This window comes from Ursus maritimus, unplaced genomic scaffold, assembly GCF_017311325.1.
Source record: "Ursus maritimus isolate PB19 unplaced genomic scaffold, ASM1731132v1 scaffold_14, whole genome shotgun sequence".
In the NCBI taxonomy this organism is placed as follows: Eukaryota; Metazoa; Chordata; class Mammalia; order Carnivora; family Ursidae; genus Ursus; species Ursus maritimus.
In genome coordinates this window covers 68,872,282-68,890,893 of record NW_024423786.1, presented here as the reverse complement: position 1 = coordinate 68,890,893, position 18,612 = coordinate 68,872,282, and the positions used below count along the sequence as shown (strand labels likewise).

General features: G+C 59.1%; 2 protein-coding genes across 8 annotated transcripts in view; one reads left to right on the top strand and one right to left on the bottom strand.

Annotated features, from left to right (window-relative positions):
- The first annotated feature begins 58 nt into the window (after positions 1 to 58).
- On the top strand, positions 59 to 5,353 carry MIEF2 (mitochondrial elongation factor 2). Of its 6 annotated transcripts, XM_040630142.1 has the most exons (6): positions 156 to 282; positions 1,069 to 1,221; positions 2,244 to 2,398; positions 2,605 to 2,785; positions 3,310 to 4,404; positions 4,862 to 5,353. In XM_040630142.1, the coding sequence occupies exons 3-5, from the start codon at positions 2,255 to 2,257 to the stop codon at positions 4,362 to 4,364; spliced, it is 1,380 nt and encodes a 459-aa protein (XP_040486076.1). In that variant the 5' UTR covers positions 156 to 282; positions 1,069 to 1,221; positions 2,244 to 2,254; the 3' UTR covers positions 4,365 to 4,404; positions 4,862 to 5,353. The 6 variants fall into 6 exon arrangements, with proteins under 6 accessions (XP_040486077.1, XP_040486078.1, XP_040486074.1 ...); XM_040630143.1 differs by lacking the exons at positions 156 to 282; positions 1,069 to 1,221 and adding an exon at positions 59 to 80; XM_040630144.1 differs by lacking the exon at positions 1,069 to 1,221 and having other exon boundaries at positions 87 to 282; positions 2,248 to 2,398.
- A 4,290-nt stretch (positions 5,354 to 9,643) lies between these two features.
- Positions 9,644 to 18,612, bottom strand: part of TOP3A (DNA topoisomerase III alpha) — a 29,802-nt gene continuing 20,833 nt past the window's right edge. For both annotated transcript variants that reach the window (XM_040630134.1, XM_040630135.1), the window contains 4 exons: positions 17,052 to 17,195; positions 14,952 to 15,074; positions 13,071 to 13,726; positions 9,644 to 11,642 (listed from right to left, as the gene is read on the bottom strand). In XM_040630134.1, coding sequence (XP_040486068.1) covers positions 11,464 to 11,642; positions 13,071 to 13,726; positions 14,952 to 15,074; positions 17,052 to 17,195 — 1,102 coding nt within the window. In that variant the 3' untranslated portion in view covers positions 9,644 to 11,463. The remainder of the gene's footprint in view (positions 11,643 to 13,070; positions 13,727 to 14,951; positions 15,075 to 17,051; positions 17,196 to 18,612) is intronic.

Below are 18,612 nucleotides of genomic sequence, written 5' to 3'. Positions count from 1 at the left end.
ATTGGCTGAGCCGCTCAGTATTTTGGAACGTGGGCGGGGCCTCGGGCGCTCCGATTGGAGCTTGTCTGAGAGTGTCGGAGGTCAGCGGCCACCCCCGGGGCCTTGGTGTTCGGTTCCCGGGTCCTCCGAGTTCCATTCCCAGGCGGGTCTGGGCTCGGGCGCCCAAGCACACCCGCTGTGTCCTCCGGTCGCTGTGCTGAAGCCGCGACGCACGTACAGCCGGAGTGTGGCTGGGCGGCCCTGGTCACCCAGGCCCGGGCGCGGAGCGTGCGTCGGACGCAGGTCGGGGGCGTGGTCTCCGCCGGGACCCGCGGTCAAGGCCCGGGAAGGAGGGAAGGGCTTTGGGCCCCAGGCTGGAGTTCGAGTGTCTAGCCTGCCCCTTCACGTCTTGGGCACATCACTGCATTGCTCGGGGCCTGGGTGCCCTCCCCGTGAACCGGGCCCACAGGCCCACCAGGGGTTGCCGCGCGGCCCGCTCAGCCCCGGCGCCGGGCAGCAGGTGTGGCGGAGGAGGGGAAGGACGGGAGGCATTTCAGGGCGCCGAGTCGGGTTATTTTTAACCACCCGCGCCCTCCAGCTCTTCCCGGAGTTGGAAGGCGGTTTGGGGCCTGCGCGACCCCGCCAGGGGTTGGGCGGAGTCCAGTTTAGGCAGGAGGTATTGAAAAAGTTTTACAGTTTTCAAGTGGATTCTTGGTCCCGCTGGAGATAGCTGGCAGTATTGATCAGCGATGAGGAAACTTGAAGTGGCTGCAGGGCCTTAATGGGTCCCCCCCGCCCCAGCCTTTGACCAGCTCAGGCCCCAGAGCCCTCTTGTCCTATTTTTAGTCTGGGCAAATTGGGGGCGGGGGTTGGGGCTGACTCCCGCAGTGATTCAGGGTTCAACTGCTCTAGGCATCTCTTCACCAGGCTACCGAGCCCTGGGCACCCACGGCCGAGCTGAGAGGGCACAAGTCCTTGGTGCCCGAGCTAGTCTGAGCCCACGGTCATCTGCTCAAGCAACCGCAGACAGTTCTGCCTGGTGTCTGACTCGTCCCCTGAGTTCTCACCTGGGTCACACCCCCCCCTCAGCTCTCAGGGCCTGAGTGCAGAACCTGAGGCTGGAGCCTGGTGGCCTGGGCCTGGGAAAGATCTCTGCCTCCACTTCCCAAGTCATACCCAACCTTACAGTTCTGGACTCCCCACTTGTAAACCCTTCTTCACCACGCCTCTGCCATTTTACAGGTGAACAAACAGCTTTGGGCCCTCATCTTCCCTTCTCTGCGGCTTGGGCTTCCAGCCTCTGAGGACAGCTGCTCCCCTACTCCCACGGCCCCTGCCATTGTCCCCAACCTGAGGGGCCAAGAGAGGCCCCTGTCCAGAGGCACTGGGCCAGTTCTCTGTTTTGGGGGGGGGGGTGTTCTTATTTATTTGTTTGTTTTTAAATAATCTCTACACTGAACGTGGGGCTGGAACTCAACTCCGAGATCAAGAGTCAGATGCTCCACTGACCGAGCCAGCCAGGCGCCCCGTTTGGGGTCTTTAGAGTTACTCTGCTTGCTGCCCCCACAGCCAGGCCTTCAGCCTTGACTGGCATGCGCCTCCCTGGGCGGCCTGGGCCACCTCACTCATCCTGTCCTTTGACTCAATTGCTCTCCCTCTGGGGGATACCCTGTTGAGATCGGGGGGGATGGAACTGTGGCCCCCTGAGCTTCACTGAAGTTCCCTCAAAGGCCTGAGGGGCCCTCCAGTGCAGGCTGTCTGGGACCCCAGGTTGTATGTTCTCTAGACCTTGGTTTCCTCCTGCTTGTGGTTAGGAGGCAGGATAAAGCAGCCTCGAGACGCTGGCTGCAGGCCCCAGGAGACTGGACTGTGGGAGTGGGCAGAGTCTGGACGCTTTGCAGTCATGGGTCCAGATCTTGAAAATGGCAGTACCGATGATAAGACTCACCTCACGGTCTTGGGTGATATCAGGGGTCCTTGAGGGTGGGATGGAGAAGATGGGCCTCACTTTCTGACTTGACACAAGTCTCGGGGCCTTTGTACAGGAGGTCCCCTCTCTAGGGCGTGGGTCAGCTGTTTGCAGGTTGGGGAGAGGGAGCTTGGGCAGCTCCCCATCTCCTCCCAAGAAACCCCTTCTGAGAAATTCCCAGGAATGCCCCTCACGGGCTGTACTCATGGCAGTCCCAGCACGATGGGGTCTGTCCCACTGCCAGCCTGGCCACCCCCCCCCCCAGAGCTGTCTCTACACCCCGGCTCTCTTACAGGCAGACAGACCATGGCAGAGTTCTCCCAGAAACGGGGAAAGCAGCGCGATGAGGTCCTGGGCGGCACTGTGGACTTCCTCCTGGCCAATGCCCGCCTGGTGCTGGGCGTGGGCGGGGCCGCCGTGCTGGGCATTGCTACCCTGGCTGTGAAGCGGGTAAGGCCAGGCTGAGCCGCTTACACCTGCGGCTCCCAGAGGAGGACAGCAGGGCTGGGCCTGTAGCAGGGGGGCACCTGGGGGTGGGGGGAACTGCCCAAGGTGGGCACCTGCTTCTCTACCCCAGCAATCTGCTTGGCGTTGCCCCCGGCTTTGGCATGGCCCCCAGGCCTCAGATGCTCTGATCCGTGTCATTCTGCCTGCAGCTCATCGACAGGGCCACCAGCCCTCGAGATGAGGATGACGCCAAGGGGGACAACACATGCCTGGAGGAGAGCTGGAAGGAACTGAGCCTCCTCAAGGCCACGCCACGTCAACAGCCCCGGACCCCACCTGCTGCCCTCAGCCAGCCTGTGTCACTCGCGGCCCCCTCGCCAGCTGCTCCAGGTGAGTGGCGCCCCCCCCGCCAACCCGGGTGGGTCCCCCTCTGCTGGTCCCATTTGGGTGATGGAACCCGGGCTCTGCTATTGACTGGCCGTGTGACCTAGGCAAGTCCCTGCTCGTCTGAGACCGCGGCCTCCAGGTATGTTTAACGGTGGCCCGTTTCTCTGCCCTCCTAACCTCCTGGCTCGTGCCAAGGCTCCTGCCACCGAGACATGGACTTGGAGGGTGGTACTAGAGCGCAGCAGCAGCGTTAGGGCAGTGAGGGGCCCAGGATGGGAAACTGAGGCCCGGCACCTATCTTCCCACTCTACACTGTTTTAGGGCGTTGGGGATCTGGGCCAATGAGACTTTGTCATCTCGTGCTCACTCTATGTGAGACCTTGAGCTAAGCGCTCTCTTAGGTGGTCATTTTACAGCTGGGGAAAGACGAGGCCCAGGATGTCACGCAGCTAGTAATTGGGTGGAGTTCTCTTGGCTCCGGACGGGGTCGGTCTTCTCACATGCTCTCTGACCCCTTCGTTCTGCAGCGGGGCCCGCAGACGCCGGGCCTCAGATGTCGCCTCCACTCAGCTCCCCCGCACCGCTGTGCCTGACGTTCCAGGAGAAGCTGCTGGCGTTCGAGCGGGACCATGTGACCATCCCAGCGGCGCACGTGGCTCTGGCCAAGCAGCTGGCCGGTGACATCGCCCTCGAGCTGCAGGCCTACTTGCGGAACAAGTTCCCAGAACTGCCCTTCGGGGCGCTGGTGCCCAGCGGGCCGCTCTACGACGGGCTGCAGGCGGGGGCGGCCGACCGCGTGCGTCTGCTGGTTCCCCTGGCGCTCGAGGGGGGCCTGTGGAGCCTGGTGCCCGGGCTGGACACGGTGGCCAGGGACCCTCGCTGCTGGGCCGTGCGCCGGACTCAGCTGGAGTTCTGGCCCCGCGGGAGCAGCCCCTGGGACCGCTTCCTGGTGGGCGGCTACCTGTCCGCGCGCTTGCTGCTGGAGCTGCTTCGCAAGGCCCTGGCCTCCTCCATCAACTGGCCGGCCATCGGCGGCCTTCTCGGGTGCCTGATCCGGCCCAGCGTGGCCTCGGAGGAGCTGCTGCTCGAGGTGCAGCACGAGCGCCTGGAGCTCACCGTCGCCGTGCTCCTGGCTGTCCCCAGCGCTGCCGTCGAAGAGCCCCTCCTCCTGGCCTGGCCCCTGGAGGGGCTGGCGGGGAACCTCTGGCTGCAGGACTGGTACCCGGCAGAGGCCGCCCGGCTGCGGGCCCTGGACGAACGCGACACCGGGAGCCGCCGGCGGCTGCTGCGGCTGCTGTGCGGCGTGTGCCGCGGCCACCCGGCCCTGGGGCGGCTGGACCGGAGCCACCTGAGCCAGGTGGTGCTGCACCTGGGGGAGGCCGAGGCGGACTGGGCCGAGGCGGCCCTGGGGGAGCGCTTCCTGCAGGCCCTGGAGGCGCTTATCGACAGCCTGGAGCGGGCCAGCCTGCCCTGCCACTTCAACCCCGACGTGAACCTCTTCGGTGGCCTGCGTGCGGAGGAGATCGACGACCTTGGCTTCGCACTATACAGCGGCCTGCAGGCCCCTGAGTGGCTGCTCTAGCTGGGTGGGGACGGGGCGGCCGGCACTCGTTCTGATGCGGGTGAGCGGGGGTTGGGGGGGCGGGCGCTTCCCCTCCAGGCCTTTGGAGAGCACTTTTTCTCTTGCTTTAGCCAGAATAAAAGAGGGTGCGTTCTGTAAGCCCACGGGGTTAGCATGTACGTGGGCAGCAGTCATGGGAGCCCCCCCCAAGCCCGGAGAGCTCGGCTGGGGGGCACCTGAGCACGGCTGGGCTGCCTCTGGGGACAGCCCTGAGCGCCGGCCATGCACACATGCCCCGTCAGCCCTTGGGCCGCCCCTAGGACCCTGGGCTCGGTCCATCGTCACCAGCAGTGAACGCACTGACAGAACCCGGCTTCTGCTGTCCTAGGCAGGGGATACAGGCAGCTCCGTTTTTCTGTCGAGAGGGTGAGTTAGCGCTTTCCTCGGGTGCCAGCTGCAGGCATCTCGAGGCTTCCAGGGCTGGGTGGTAAACACCGTGTGTCTGTTTCGTCCCCCAGGGGCCAGAGTCACCTGCTGCCCACCCCGGATTGCAGCTCTGGGGCGGATTTGAAGGCTGCGTCGTCTCCCGACGTCACATGCGTGTCTAGCTGGCTTGTGGAGCTCTCCCCTCTAGCCTGGGGCAGGAGCTGTCGGAAGTGCTGCCCATCTCATACCTCAGGGGAAGGCCCCTTTCTCTCCACCTGGGCTGTTTGCTCTTCAGGAAGCCAAGGTTCCCTGTGCTGCCCGCCTTGCCTGGAGCGGAGGACGCCCCATTAGCTGCTGCTGGGCCCCGTTCCCCCGCCCCAGAGAAGCCGGCGGGGCAGGTCTGGCCTCCACAGTGCCACCAGGAACTGTGCCCCGCCGCCACCTGAGTTCTCCCTGAAGCCTGGCTCGGGTGGGGAGGGGGTTCCGCCTCACCTCCCAGGCATCCCTCCTGCCTGGCTTTGGTATCCTTGCCAAAGCAAAGCTATGCCTCAAAGAATGTGAGTAGGAATAAAAGGAAACATTCAGATGTCTGTGTGATTTGTGCTGGGCTCTTACACGCAGCTCTCTGGAGTTCTGGAAGCTGGGCCACAGGTCTTGGGATCTGCCTGGAGGAGTCAGGGTGTCATTGGAAAAGTAGGTTGTGTGGAGAGAGTATTACCGGATTCTTGGTGTGATGTTTCACTTTAGTGACGGGACCCAACGAGTGAGGGGTTTCTTCCCCCCGAAGTCCAAACTCTCAAGCCCCCACTGTGCTTTTTGTGGTGGGTAGGGCTGCCCCCAAGCCCCTCGGCCAGCATGTCAGTGTTCAGAGAACTGTGATGTCTCTTACCTCCCTTGCCTCTCCTTATGGCCCAACAAATGGGGGACACACCCCCCATAGGGAAGCGAGAACATCTCAGGGTCCCCACAGGAGCCATGGCTGGGGCTCACTTCCTTTGTCACCACAGATGACAAGTGGGGCCTCAGGGGGGCTCTGGGCCGTGAGTGTCACCACAGCCGCTGTTCCCATTCCCATGCGGTCGTATTTCCTGAGGCAGCCCCCACCCCTTTGAGCGGTGAGTTGGTGACAGGGAGCAGGATCAACGTCCCTCTCATCTGAGGGCCAGCACATGGGACCCATGGGCTGCATCTGTGCACCTCGAGAGGTCATGAGGGCGCTCCTCAGGGGCACTCAGGTGGCTGGGTGGTGCCACAGAGAGGCTGTGGTGAGGGTCAAAGGGCAGGGGACTGGCTTAGCCCAGGTGCATGCAGATCACCTGGCTTGGGGACTCGTGAAGATGGAGCTTTGAGCAGCTGTCATGGCGGCAGACGGTGGGCAAGGGAATGGCCTGGAGGCAGACAGAGGCGGGGGGCCTTGGCATTCTTGTCAGGAAAATGGGGGATTACGTCATACCGACTTCTCAGGCGGCTGTATGGAAAGTGTTGGTGTGTAGTGTTAGCCCAGGGCCAGGCACAAAGGAAACCGCCCCCGAACCCGGCTGTGGGCCCCTGCTGCCTCCCCCACTGACTAGTGTCACAAACCCCAAGCACGGCAAGAGGCACCCGGTGCCAGGCCCGTGTCTGACCGAGGCCGTGCTCCTCGGGACCCCTGGTGAAGGGCTGGCTGGGCACGGGCAGGGGGAGCAGTCTGGAAGCCAGCTGGGTCCAGAGCCCCTCTTCTTCGATGACCAAACCCCGACACGTGGTCCCCTCCGCGGAGGCTGCGGGCTTCAGGTGGCTCTGAAGTCCTCACAACACCATTTCAGTAAGACAAAGTCAGGATGAACTGAAAGGGAGAGAAAGGAGGCGCTCGTGCTCACATCATCCACCCCAGGTTAATGGCTAGGACTTCAGTTTCCAGCCAGAGAACTGGAAGCGAATCACTATTTTGCTGGGATGCTTTTCAGGGCCGTGTGCTGGGCTGGCCCACTCAGCACCCAGCGTAGGGGCTTAGCAGTTTCATTCACCCCTTTAATGCGAGGACAATTCCAAGTCACTTGTGGTCTCAGCCCAGGGTCTAAATGTCTCCATACTAAGACTCACGCTGAGGTGGCGGAGGCAGGCCATCCATGTCCTTGGCTTAGCTTTACCAGGTGACCCAAAGTTCAGATGACTGTGGTATGGCAGACAGGCCCCCTGCTCAGAACACAGGGATTGCCAGTGCGGATAAAAGACAACCCCCCTGTGGCAAACAGAAACTTACTAATATAAAATACGTCACTGCTCTCTCGTCTACCGTAACCTAACTCTAGAATAAATCTTACCACATATAAAACGTTTCCTTTCCGTAAACCCACTTGTAGACCCTTCTCTTCAGGAGCACTTAGCTGTAGGATAATCTCTCAAGTGGGGGTACCGTTCATTCCCTAGAGCTGGCCTGCCTGGTTGTTCCAACCTTTGCTACGACGGCCGTCCCCGTTATCCGCGGTGTCCCTTATCCGCGGGTTCAGTTCCGCGTGGCCAACTGTGGACCAGAAGCAGATGATCCTCCCCGTGTTTCGTGTCCATAGCAGCCTCACGCTGGGTCACAACGCCCACGTCATTCTCCTGACGTCATCCCGCAGGCATTGTACCGCCTCACGTCCCCACAAGAAGAGGGTGGGTACGGTACAATATGGTAGTTTGACAGGGAGAGACCACGTTCACGTACGTTTTATTACACCATACTGTTGCGGTTCTATTATTAGTTATTGTGAATTTCTTACTGCGCCTAATTTAGAAATCAAACTTTCTCATTCATATGTAGGTATAGGAAAAGACACAGTAAAACAGAGCGTGTATAGGATTTGGTACCATCTGCGGTTTTGGCATCCACTGGGGGTCTTGGGACGTATCCCCCAAGGATAAGCGGGGGAAACTGTACTTGAACCAACACACCCTGAAGAAAGTCTCTGTGCACACAAACTATGGCAAAGGACATTCTTGGGAGTGGAAAGTGTTCGGTGTTCAGGCCCTGAAGGAGCCTGCCAAACTGCATTCTGGAGGGACTCTGGTCAGCAGGGCAGAAAACCAGCCCGGAGCCCCCGGGCGGGAAGAAAGGGGCGAGCAGGTGCGTCTGGGAGGCGGGAGCTCCGGAGGGCACCTGTCTACCCCCAGCCCAGCCCCACTGCCCCAGCTGCGGGCTCCTAACCCCCTTCCCGCAGACTTTACGACTTGGAGCGGACAATGGAAATCGAGGCACTCTCCCACCCAGCTGTGCGGCTCGCCACACCTCCCTGGAGCGCAAGGGGGAGGAATTGTCACTTCGGTGTCAGCTGAGGAGCCACTTGGTTGTCTCAGGGGCCAGAACCTACCAAGAGAGAGCAATGCCTCTGAGCTGGCATCCGAGGTGGACAAGGAGAGCACTTCCTGAGTTTCGGTGGGGAACGGCCCTTCCCCTTCAGACGGTGCTTTGGGTAGCTACCCATTTATGCGGCTGTTGGGGCCCAGGAGGGCGCTGGGCCCAGGGGCCGGGGTGGGGGCTGGAGCGGCTCACCCAGCAGCCCGAGGTCCAAGGCCACCGCTCCATCTCTGTCCTGTTCTCCCTAAAACGAGGGCCTTCGATCTGGTACATCACCTATGGCTCACACATTGGAATTGTTCAGAAGTACACTTTTGTAATCAGAAAAATATATTCAAACACAACCCAGCACCATTACAATTCGGTGGCACTCACTTCACGAAGGAAATAAGGCTGTAGTGGACGAAGCCCAGAGTGTATTCCAGAGACCAACGGGAATGGCTGCGGGGATGCCATTTTGGGCTCTTTCTGCATGGCTGCCAATTTCCTGAGAACTCAGTTCATGTGGCTGGGCCTCAGGCTGGTGGGAAGGCCTGACTCTTGAGCGCATTCGATTGTGCTCTCACCTCAGCCTGGAGAAAGGTATGGATTCTCCCAGAGCTTCAAGGTGTTAGCATGGCGACGGACCCCAATTCCAGCTTGGCCGCTTACAGGGGAAAGCACGTCCCCGTCTGAGCCTCGGTCTCTGCCAGCAGACGGGCAACAGGCACTGCCTTGCGGGGAGGCTGGATGAGAAATGTGGTGTGTGACCCACCTGGCCTAGTGTCAGTCAGTTGGGGTCGTTTTCACCTCAGTCCTGCACTGCACGAGCTGCAGATGGAGGTCAGTACAGGGGTTCAAACCCTTCCAGTCACCGTTAGGTGGGAAAGTTCAATTTCTCATTGCCCGAACGCTGCTAGCCTGAGCCGGCCATCAAGAGACCTGGAAAATTCCCTCACCGGTTCTGCTTGGAAGTTCTCACCACCATCAGGCCTGGCCGTAACTTTCCACCGAAGGGCCTCCAGGCGAGTAAGACCAGCCTGTTACAAACAGGGCGGCTCAGGCTCAGCGTTTAAGGCGAAAGCCCAGGGAGGGGCAGGACCCAAGCCAGGTCTGACCTTGGTACAATCCACCCCGGTAGTTTTTGGTCTTGGCACACACGGAGTCACCTGTGGAAAGATTAAAATCCACAAATCCGTCTAAAATCCGGAATCTATGAGGAACTCCTAGAGCTCAACAACAAAACAATCCAACTGAAAAATGGGCGAAAGACATGAACAGACGTTTCTCTGAAGATACACAAGTGGCCCATAAGCACGCGCGAAGACGCTCGGCTTCCCTGGTCATTAGGAAAATGAGTCAAAACCACAATGAGAGGACACCTGACACCCATCAGGATGGCCAAAACAAAGATAAATAAAGGAAACTGCGCACTGGCGAGGACGCAGAGAAGCCTTGCGCGTTGTTGGTGGGAACGTGAAACGGGGCAGCTGCTGGGGAAAACCGTTCACACAGGATGACCGTAAGAGCCAGACCTAGTCCCAGGTATGTACCCCCAAAGAATCGAAGACAGGTGTTCAAATCTTATGCATGAGTTTATATTAGCACCATTCCCAAGAGCCAAGATGTGGGAACAACCCAAATGCCCATCAACTGACCGGACGGACGTCATATGGCTCAACCATGAGATGGAGTGTCGCGCAGTCACACGGAGGAATCACGTGCCGACACACGCTCGTGGATGAATCTTGAAGACAATATGCGAAGGCAGAGAAGCCGGACAGAAGGCCACAGGCTCTGTGATTCCATTTCTACGGACTGTTCCGAAGAGGTAAAGCCACCAAGACAGAAAGCGGACTGGTGGTTGCCAAGGGCTGGGGGGAGGGGACTAAAACACAAACGCAGGGCCGTGACCCCGGCCACTGTTCAGATGCTCCGAGAACTGCTGTCACTGGAGGGCTCGGGGCCAGGAGTCCAAGACTGAGCACAGTTCATTTCTTCGCCCACCAGCAATGCGACTCTAGGCAACTCACACCCAGTCCTGCTTATCTCCTAACCAGCAAGATAAAGGCACGTGGTTACGTATCATTCACAGGTTTTTGTAAAGACACACTAGGAACGGGGCCACCTCTGCACAGTGTGGAAGCATTCTGAGTCTTGTGTGGTCTTCCCGCACTGCTCTGCGCGGTGAGCTGTTCGTGGGGCTGGGAGCAGCTCAGCTCACCGCCCACCGTGTGGACAGGGAGGAAGGGCTGGGGCTGGGAGGAGAGGCCAAGAGGGCCAGAGGCTGGTGAGAGGCCCCTCGAGCCCTGGCTGGGGTCCGTGGCCACCGCTTCTGCCACCGGTCACCAGACACTGAGCAGCACTGCGGCGATTCGGAGAAGGACGAAGCACAGATAGGTTAGCTGCGAAAGAAACGAGGGCGCAGGCGACGACTGCAAAGAGTGCGACCTCCCCGAACAGCCATGACCTCGTATATTCACTGACGCTCAACGATCAAAGACAATCAGGGGGAGTCTCCTGGTCTGCAGCACGTCCCAGTGAACGGCAGTACATCGTGGGGAAGGTCACGGGAGTGGATGATGTAACGGTAAGCAAATGTAGCCTGTACTTAAACATGTTTCCGTGGTCCGGCGGGCTACTGTCAGGAGCAATCAGGTTTCGGTTGGGGCGGCTTTCTGCCCGGAGCAGACCAGGCATTCCTGGCTGCTCGTTACGTGAGGGGGTTTCGGGGAGGGCAGCATTCCACCCTGAGCAAGCCGGGCGTTCCCAACTGCTCGTGCTCTGATGTCCACACTAAAGCCCGCGGGGTCACAACCATGTTCTCCTATTATATCCTTAGCATAAGCTCAGGGCCGGGCCGCAGCATCGCACCACACCCACCAGAGCAGAGGGGCAGGACTCTTTATTAAGACACACAAGCTGTGCGGTGTCCTGGCCGCAGAAATGTCTGGGTAAAGAAAACAAAGCTTCTTCGAGAGACGTGATTTTAGAACAAGGGCCACGTTCTTGCCCTGCACCCTCCTTTCTCAGAATGCCTGCCAGCAGAACCCTGTCCAGGCTGCCCGGAGCCTGTACCAGGAGTGCTGGTCCCTCAAGGGGACTTTCCAGAAGGGAAGAAAGTCTGGGAGGCCACAGAGCGGGATGCGCCCACCCTGGCGTTAAATGCTCTGTAGCGCCACCAGCGAGAAGCCCCGGCTCAGGTCACTGCCCAGCCGAGGCAGACTTCTCCAGAGAACGGTCTGGATCCTGACTCCCGAGCACAGGTAAGCCAGGCCCCAAAAGCCACCGCTTTCCACAAGGCCTCCAGGGCAGGGAAGGTCCTAGTGACAATAGCTTTTTCCCAAGAGGAAAGGGGCAGGTCTGAGGAAGCAGCCCTCTCTCCCTTCCCCTGCCTCATCTGTTCTGGGGACAGAAGGGACGGGTGTGTCCAGGCTGGTGGCAAAGGCTGCATTTCCGGGGTTTCTTGGCCGTGGACTCTGGGTTTGTGGAACTGGCCCGCGGTCTTTTGCTTCTGGCCTCTGGCCCCTGGGTTCTTCCTCTGTCTCCTGGCCAGGTCAGGGCTCTGAAAGTCCCTATGGGAAGAATGAGGGGAAGGCTGAGTTTAGGACAGACACACCGAAGAGGCAGGAAGTCCAAGTCCGAGTGTTTGGCGGAGGGCGGCCCCACAGCCTTTGTGTGGCTGAGTCCACTCACCGGCCAGGTTCCCTTCCCTCCTGTCAACACACAGAGTGTCCCCACCTTCCGTGGCCCCAAGGCCACTCCCTAAAGAACCCGGAGCCCTTGAAGGCCTTGGCCCACAATCACTATCCTGATAAAAAGGGCACTGTTGTCACTTCACACATGCCCTCTTTCCAGAAGTAGAGACCCAGCCAACTGGCCTGAGGCCATACGGAGAAGCAGCAAAACCCAACAGGCCCGTAACCAACCGCCTGCTCCCCACCTTCCATGCAAGTTAACTGAGTTCTGGATCCTTCCCAGGCCTCAAACAGGCCTCTTAGTTCTGACTGCCCTGTCGCCCAGGATAACTTATCAGTTGGCCTGGTGGTCGAACACTGCTTCCTTCCTATGGGGGGACAAAGGACCCTTGCACGCCTGAAGCAGGTTCAGGGCTGGACCACCTCTCACACACTTCAAACTGTCGCAGCAGTAGCTGTCTCCGGCCCCCCTCCGGCACCGGTAGCCAGCCCTGTGCCTTACCGAGCCTTCTGCGTTCTTCCTGGACGTGCAGAGCTGGCAACACATGTGTCAGCATCACAGTCTGAGACTACCTAACTCTTTTACGAGACAGGAACCCTAAGAAAGGCGGGCAAGTGCCCATCTTACTGAGAAAACGGTGAGGCTGTGAGGCTGAGTCCTCCGTTTCACAGGCAGGCTTTGGGCCCGGCTCTGCCCAACAACAGAGCTCCCACCGTTCCTTTCGGCCATTCTCACACAGATCTAAGCTCCTGCTGTGCCCTGGAGTGGGAGGGGACTGTTTCCAACTGCCTCCGGGGGCATTATCCCCCTTGCTCCAATGTTCGGGGGACAATTCTCACCACACCCGGTTTCGGGGCACCGGGCTCAAGCCGTGTCACCCCGAGCTGGTTCCTAGACATCCCCAGGGCCAGGTTCGGCACCTGAAGGCATGCGGCCGATGATGAGGACCTTGCGAGCCCACAGAGGCTAGAGGAGCCCAGGGCTGTGGGGTCAGGCAGACCTCGGGCCGCGTGACCCTGAGGAGAGGCGGCTCGTTTACCTGGGCCTCCGCGGCCTCACAGTGCTCAGCTGACGGAGGTGAAGACACACGGACGGTGAACTTGGCACAGCACCGGGCACACAGCGGGCTGCTCCGTGAACTGCGCTAGCCTTTCCTTTGGAACCTCCAGCCCCACCGCTGCCCTCCTCCGTTGCCTCGGGTCTCCGAGGTAGAGAACACCACGCACCCGAGCCGGGGCTGCACCTGCCCCCCCCCGCACCTCTCCCGGCCCAGGACTGGCCCCCCGCCGCGCGCCCCGCCTCACCTGGGGCCACGTTCTCGTCCACCCACTGAAAGAAGCCGCACTGCTGCTCTCGGGGCTTGGCACATGTGTGGAACTGGCGGCCCTTGTTGGGCCCATCCTTCTGCACAGTCCGGGTGACGGCGGGCTGGCTGCACAGGCAGGACATGCCCCCGCCCCCGCCGCCGCCGCCGTCCTCTCCCGGTCGGCTGGACCCACCCCAGCGGTCCCCCATGGCAGGCGGGCGGCCCAGCGAGCTGCCGGTGGGTCTCGAGGCAGAGCAGGGCGGCCCTGCCGCTTCTGGGAGGCTGCTGTCGGCCCAGAGGAAGAAGCTGCAGCCGCCGCCGCCGCACTTGTAGAACTGGCGGCCCTGGTTGGGGCCCTCCTTCCGCACGGTGAGCAGCAGGGCCTCCTGGCCGCAGTTGCAGGTCACCGAGTTGCTGCCCCCCATGACGGCGGGCGGGGGCAGCATCCGGGGGGCGCTGTCCATTCTGTTCAGGGACTGGCTAGCCTGCAGGTAGTTCGAGGGCTGGCTGGCTGGCTGGGAAGCTCTGGGGGGGCCCCGAGAGAACCTCAGGTCCAAGATCTCCCGCAGCGTCTCGTCACATCCGCCGACGCAGCCGACAAACTCCAGGGGCATGGTCGGGGGAAGGCTGCCGCGTTTAAACTTGAACTTCAACCTAGCGAGGCCACGAGATGACAGAAAGCCTTACTACCAGCTGCAAGCGTCTTCTCCTTATCCGCAGAGGGCCGCGCCCACCCGGGCCTCCCCTCGGCACCCCCGCGCCCCAGGAGCCCACGCCAGGTGCCTGCCAGCCATGAGCCCCTCCGGGTGTCATGAGAGCGCAGAGTAGGAGACAGAGGAAACCTGAGACCCCGATTAATCTCCCAAACACAGAAGCCTCGGGGCGCCTGGGTGGCTCCATTGGTGAAGCATCTGCCTTCGGCTCAGGTCATGATCCCAGGGTCCTGGGATGGAGCCCTGCATCTGGCTCCCTGCTCAGCGGGGAGCCTGATTCTCCCTCACCCTCTGCCCCTCCCCCGGCTTGTTCTCTCTCTCTCAAATAAATAAATAAAATCTTAAAAAACAAAACAAAACACAGAAGCCTCGGAAAGTTTCACCTCCTATAACCAGTGGTTCTTGGACCCCTGGACCCTGCTGGTGAGGTCAGAACTACTTTGTAACAAGGCTAAGAAGTCACATCCGTTGTGCTCTCGTCCCCCCATGTTGTATGCATGAGCTTGCTAGACGCTACGGCCCACGCGACCGGCCCAGCAGACTCATTGAGAGCAGACCCGAGAGTCCAGCGGTCTCTATGGAGCCAGACGTTAGACTCACAAAAATGGAAAACATGCATTTCCTTTCTCTGTTTTCTGCTTTGCAAATAGACATTTTCTTATCTTTTTGCTTTGGAAATAGGTAAAAATATGCTATTTATGTCAGCATGCAATGTATCTGCTGTAAAAATAACACATATTAAAAAATGTCTCCACTTTAATTCAGAATACGTTAAGTATTGATAAACTTAACCCACAACGAAGCTCTCTGGGTGCCTTCCTTGAGGATTTTTAAGAGCATAAGGGGTCCTAGGACCAAAACGTTTGAGGACCAGTCCTACCCACAGCCTCTGGACTTTTGCGAGGAGCCTGGGAACGCTATCCGACACCGGAATATTCACTTCCCCACACTCTACTGGGCAGCAATCTAGCTGGAAAGGGCAGGGAAAGGTGCCTTCGTGGTTCTTCTGACGCACGCAGGGCTCCGCCCGAGCTGCCCAGGAACGTGCCCCCAGGCCCGGCTTCCGCACCAGAGGCATGGATGGGACACGGAGCAATTCAGGACCAGCAACCCGGCTGCTGCTGAGCGTGGCGAGCGCCCCCCAGCCGCGCAGAGGCCCAGCTCACCTGTAGACTGGGTGCGGCTGACACACGGGACACACGCTCCCGTCCCTGCTGGCCTCCAGCACAGAGTCGGGGAACCACATGGCCGATCGGCATTCTGGGAAGCCCGTGCAGCTGAGGTAGAACCTGGGGAGGGAGCATAGGGAGCAGGGTCGTGCAGGAGCCGGCAGACTGCGGGAAATACACATTCCTGGGCTGTGGCCTGGCTGGCAAGGAAGCTGTTCTCCGGCTGATTAGAGACGTTCCCTTTACTGGAGGACACGTCCGTGGACACGCAGTCGCTGGTACCGAATGACTGAGAAACACAGGCCCGCATTTATTTCTCATCTCCCTAAGAAGCACAAACTGCTATGGCTGACTCTGCTTTCTCCTCAGAAACAACCAACCCACCGCCCACTCCTGGGCCATGGTAAGGCCCCGGCCCGAGGGCACGGCTTGGGCTCGGCTCGGGCTCCAGGCCATGCGCTCTCAGACGCTCCCTGACTGCTCCACACGACAATCCTGATGGGGACCAGCAGCACCCTCAGTTCACAGTGGGGCAAACAGGCGGGGGGGCAGTCTGGAAACCTGCCCACGGATGCACGTGCAGTGAGCGGGGGCGCTGGGAACAGAACCCTAGCTGTCCAGGGGCGCCTGGGTGGCTCAGTCGGTGAACTGTCTGCCTTTGGCTCCAGTCATGATCCCAGGGTCTTGGGATCGAGCCCCACGTCGGGCTCCCTGCTCAGCGGGGAGTCTGCTTCTCCCTCTGACACTCCCTCTCTCTCGCTTTCTCTCAAATAAATAAAATCTTTAAAAAAAAAACAAAACCCTAGCTGTCTGAGGAGTCTTTACTCCTGACACCTGCACTGTGTTGTTCTCGGCCAACAGTTCTTCCTTCCTTCCTTCCTTCCTTCCTTTTTTTCCCTCCCTCCCTTTCCCTCCCTCCCTTTCCCTCTCTCTCTTTCTTTTTCTTTTTATTTGACAGAGAGAGAGAGAGACAGCCAGTGAGAGGGAACACAAGCAGGGGGGGTGGGAGAGGAAGAAGCAGGCTCTCAGTGGAGCAGGGAGCCCAATGTGGGGCTCAATCCCAGGACCCCGGGATCATGCCCTGAGCCGAAGGCAGACGCTCAACGGCTGAGCCACCCAGACGGCCCTTGGCCAACAGTTCTTTACGGCTTCAGTCACGTAGAGCTGGAGGAGCTGATGGGAACACGATTTACAATGTCCTCTGGGCACGCCTGGGTAGGACCGGACCAGGGGAAAACCAACCAACCAAGCCTTAAACCCCAATTATTCACATAGCAAATCTAGAAACTCAGAAATGGAAACTGTCGGATAGCCTCCGGAGTGGTCAATTCCACAGGATGATCTCCTGACCCCCCCGGGTGACCCGGGAGCACTTGGAGTGCTTGAGTCACCGCAGCTCTCGCTAAGTACTCACAGGGGCGTCCCGCACTGGGCTAAGCCCATCCTGGCACTGGCTCCTGTGTTTGTGGGCAACCCAAGCCCCAGGTCAGGCCCATTAACTCCTGGTTTCTGAGAGCCAGAATGGCCTTCTCTGCGCCCGGGCCAGTGACGGGTCAGTAGTTGGGGAACCCACAGGGGTCAGAAGAATGAAGGGCCGGGAGGACCTGGGATCAAATTCTGTTTTCCTGACCCCCCGGACTGCACTTTGGAGACATTTCACCAAATCCTCACCCTTCCCACGGTAGATACCACTGCCGTAGGCTTATGGAAAAGAAAATTGGGGCGCAGGAGCTAAGTAACCTGCTTTGGGGCAAAAAATGTGTGTGGCAGAAGTGGGATTTGAACTCAGACCCAGCCTGGTCCTCAGCTCCTGCTTCCCCATCATCCTCCACAGTGGGTGGGTGATGTCCTATCCACCAGGGACACAGCGGCGCCATCACCCCCCACCTCCTCTGAATCCCAGAGCGCTTCACGTGTCCAAGGCCAGGTCCCCGTCAGCTACCCTTCTATCTCCGATATCCTAGTCCAAGGGCCGGCAACGGCAGGCCCACCTTTAAATAATGACACAGAAACGAAACGACAGGGCCTTGCAGAGAGTGTCCGGCCAACCCATCAAGTGCCGGGTAAGCAGAAGTACGCTGCAAGTTGGGCACTGACCCGCCATTCTTCTTGGTCTTGAGGACCATGTCCTTGTTGCACTGTGGACACTTCCTGATGGGCTCTGGCATGCTCGGGTAAATGGCTTCTTGCTGGGCCACCTCTGTCCCTTCCCCAAAGTACTGGGCTAACGCCTCGTCCAATCTGGAGAAAGAGCAAAACATTCACAATTTTTTTTTTTTTAAAGATTTTATTTGTTGGGATGCCTCGGTGGCTCAGTCAGTTAAGCGTCTGCCTTCGGCTCTGGTCATGATCCCAGGGTCCTGGGATCGAGCCCCACGTCAGGCTCCCTACTCAGTGGGGAGTCTGCTTCTCCCTCTCCCTCTGCCGCTCCCCCTGCCTGTGCACGCACGCTCTTTCTCTCATATAAATAAATAAAATCTTTATTTTTAAAAAATATTTTATTTGTCAGGGAGAGAGCACATGCATGCTTAAGCAGGGGGTGCGGCAAGCAGAGGGAGAAGCAGACTCCCCGCTGCGCAAGGAGCCTGACACGGGCTTGATCCCGGGACCCTGAGATCATGAGCGGAGCTGAAGGCAGACGCTTAACCGTCTGAGCCGCCCAGGTGCCCCTACAATATTCTAATGTGCCCATAAGGTGAGTGTGACCGGGGACACCTGCTGGCTGCTCACCACGGGCCTGATGCAGAGAACAGAGGCTGACAGGGCTGTGTTGGCCAAGCAGCCTGGCTCCTCCCTGGCTCCCGGCAGCTCCCAGCAGGGATCCAGCTACAAGCAGGTACTTCCGCCTTGTCAACAGCCCCACATCAAACAAAACTGCACACGGTCCCTGCACGCACTCCAGAAGTGTCTGTCTGTCTGGACTGACATTTAAACTAGCTCATCCGTTTCCCTTTTTATTTTTTTTTAAGATTTTATTTTTGGGGGGCGCCTGGGTGGCACAGCGGTTGGGCGTCTGCCTTCGGCTCAGGGCGTGATCCCAGCGTTATGGGATCGAGCCCCACATCAGGCTCCTCCGCTATGAGCCTGCTTCTTCCTCTCCCACTCCCCCTGCTTGTGTTCCCTCTCTCGCTGGCTGTCTCTATCTCTGTCGAATAAATAAATAAAATCTTAAAAAAAAAAAAAAAAAAAAAAGATTTTATTTTTGGGGACACCTGGGTGGCTCAGTGGGTTGAGTGTCCGACTCTTGATTTCGGCTCAGGTCATGATCTCAGGGTCGTGGGATCGAGCCCCACATTGGGCTCCGCCCTCAGTGTGGCATCTGCTCGAGACTCTCCCTCTCCCTCTGTCCCTCCTCCAGCTTGCATGCGTGCTTGTGCATTCTCTCTCTCAAAATAAATAAATAAAATCTTAAAAGATTTTATTTTTAAGTAATCTCTGCACCCAACATGGGGCTTGAACTCATCCCCAAGATCCAGAGTCACCTGCTCTACTGACTAAGCCAGCCAGGTGCCCCGTTCATCCCATTTCTTTCCCAAGTTGGCAGGGGGCAGAAAACGTGTATTTCCCTAACAATATGCACACGTACTGCTTGCTACACAGCCACCTCCAAATACTCCATAGAACAAGAGTGTCACACGGCAGCACCGAATTCACTGAT

Coding starts and splice junctions, on each gene's coding strand:
- MIEF2 (XM_040630143.1), top strand. CDS start 2,255: ATGGCAGAGTTCTCCCAGAAACGGGGAAAGCAGCGCGATGAGGTCCTG. Junction 2,399..2,604: donor CTACCCTGGCTGTGAAGCGG/GTAAGGCCAGGC, acceptor TTCTGCCTGCAG/CTCATCGACAGGGCCACCAG. Junction 2,786..3,309: donor CCCCTCGCCAGCTGCTCCAG/GTGAGTGGCGCC, acceptor TTCGTTCTGCAG/CGGGGCCCGCAGACGCCGGG.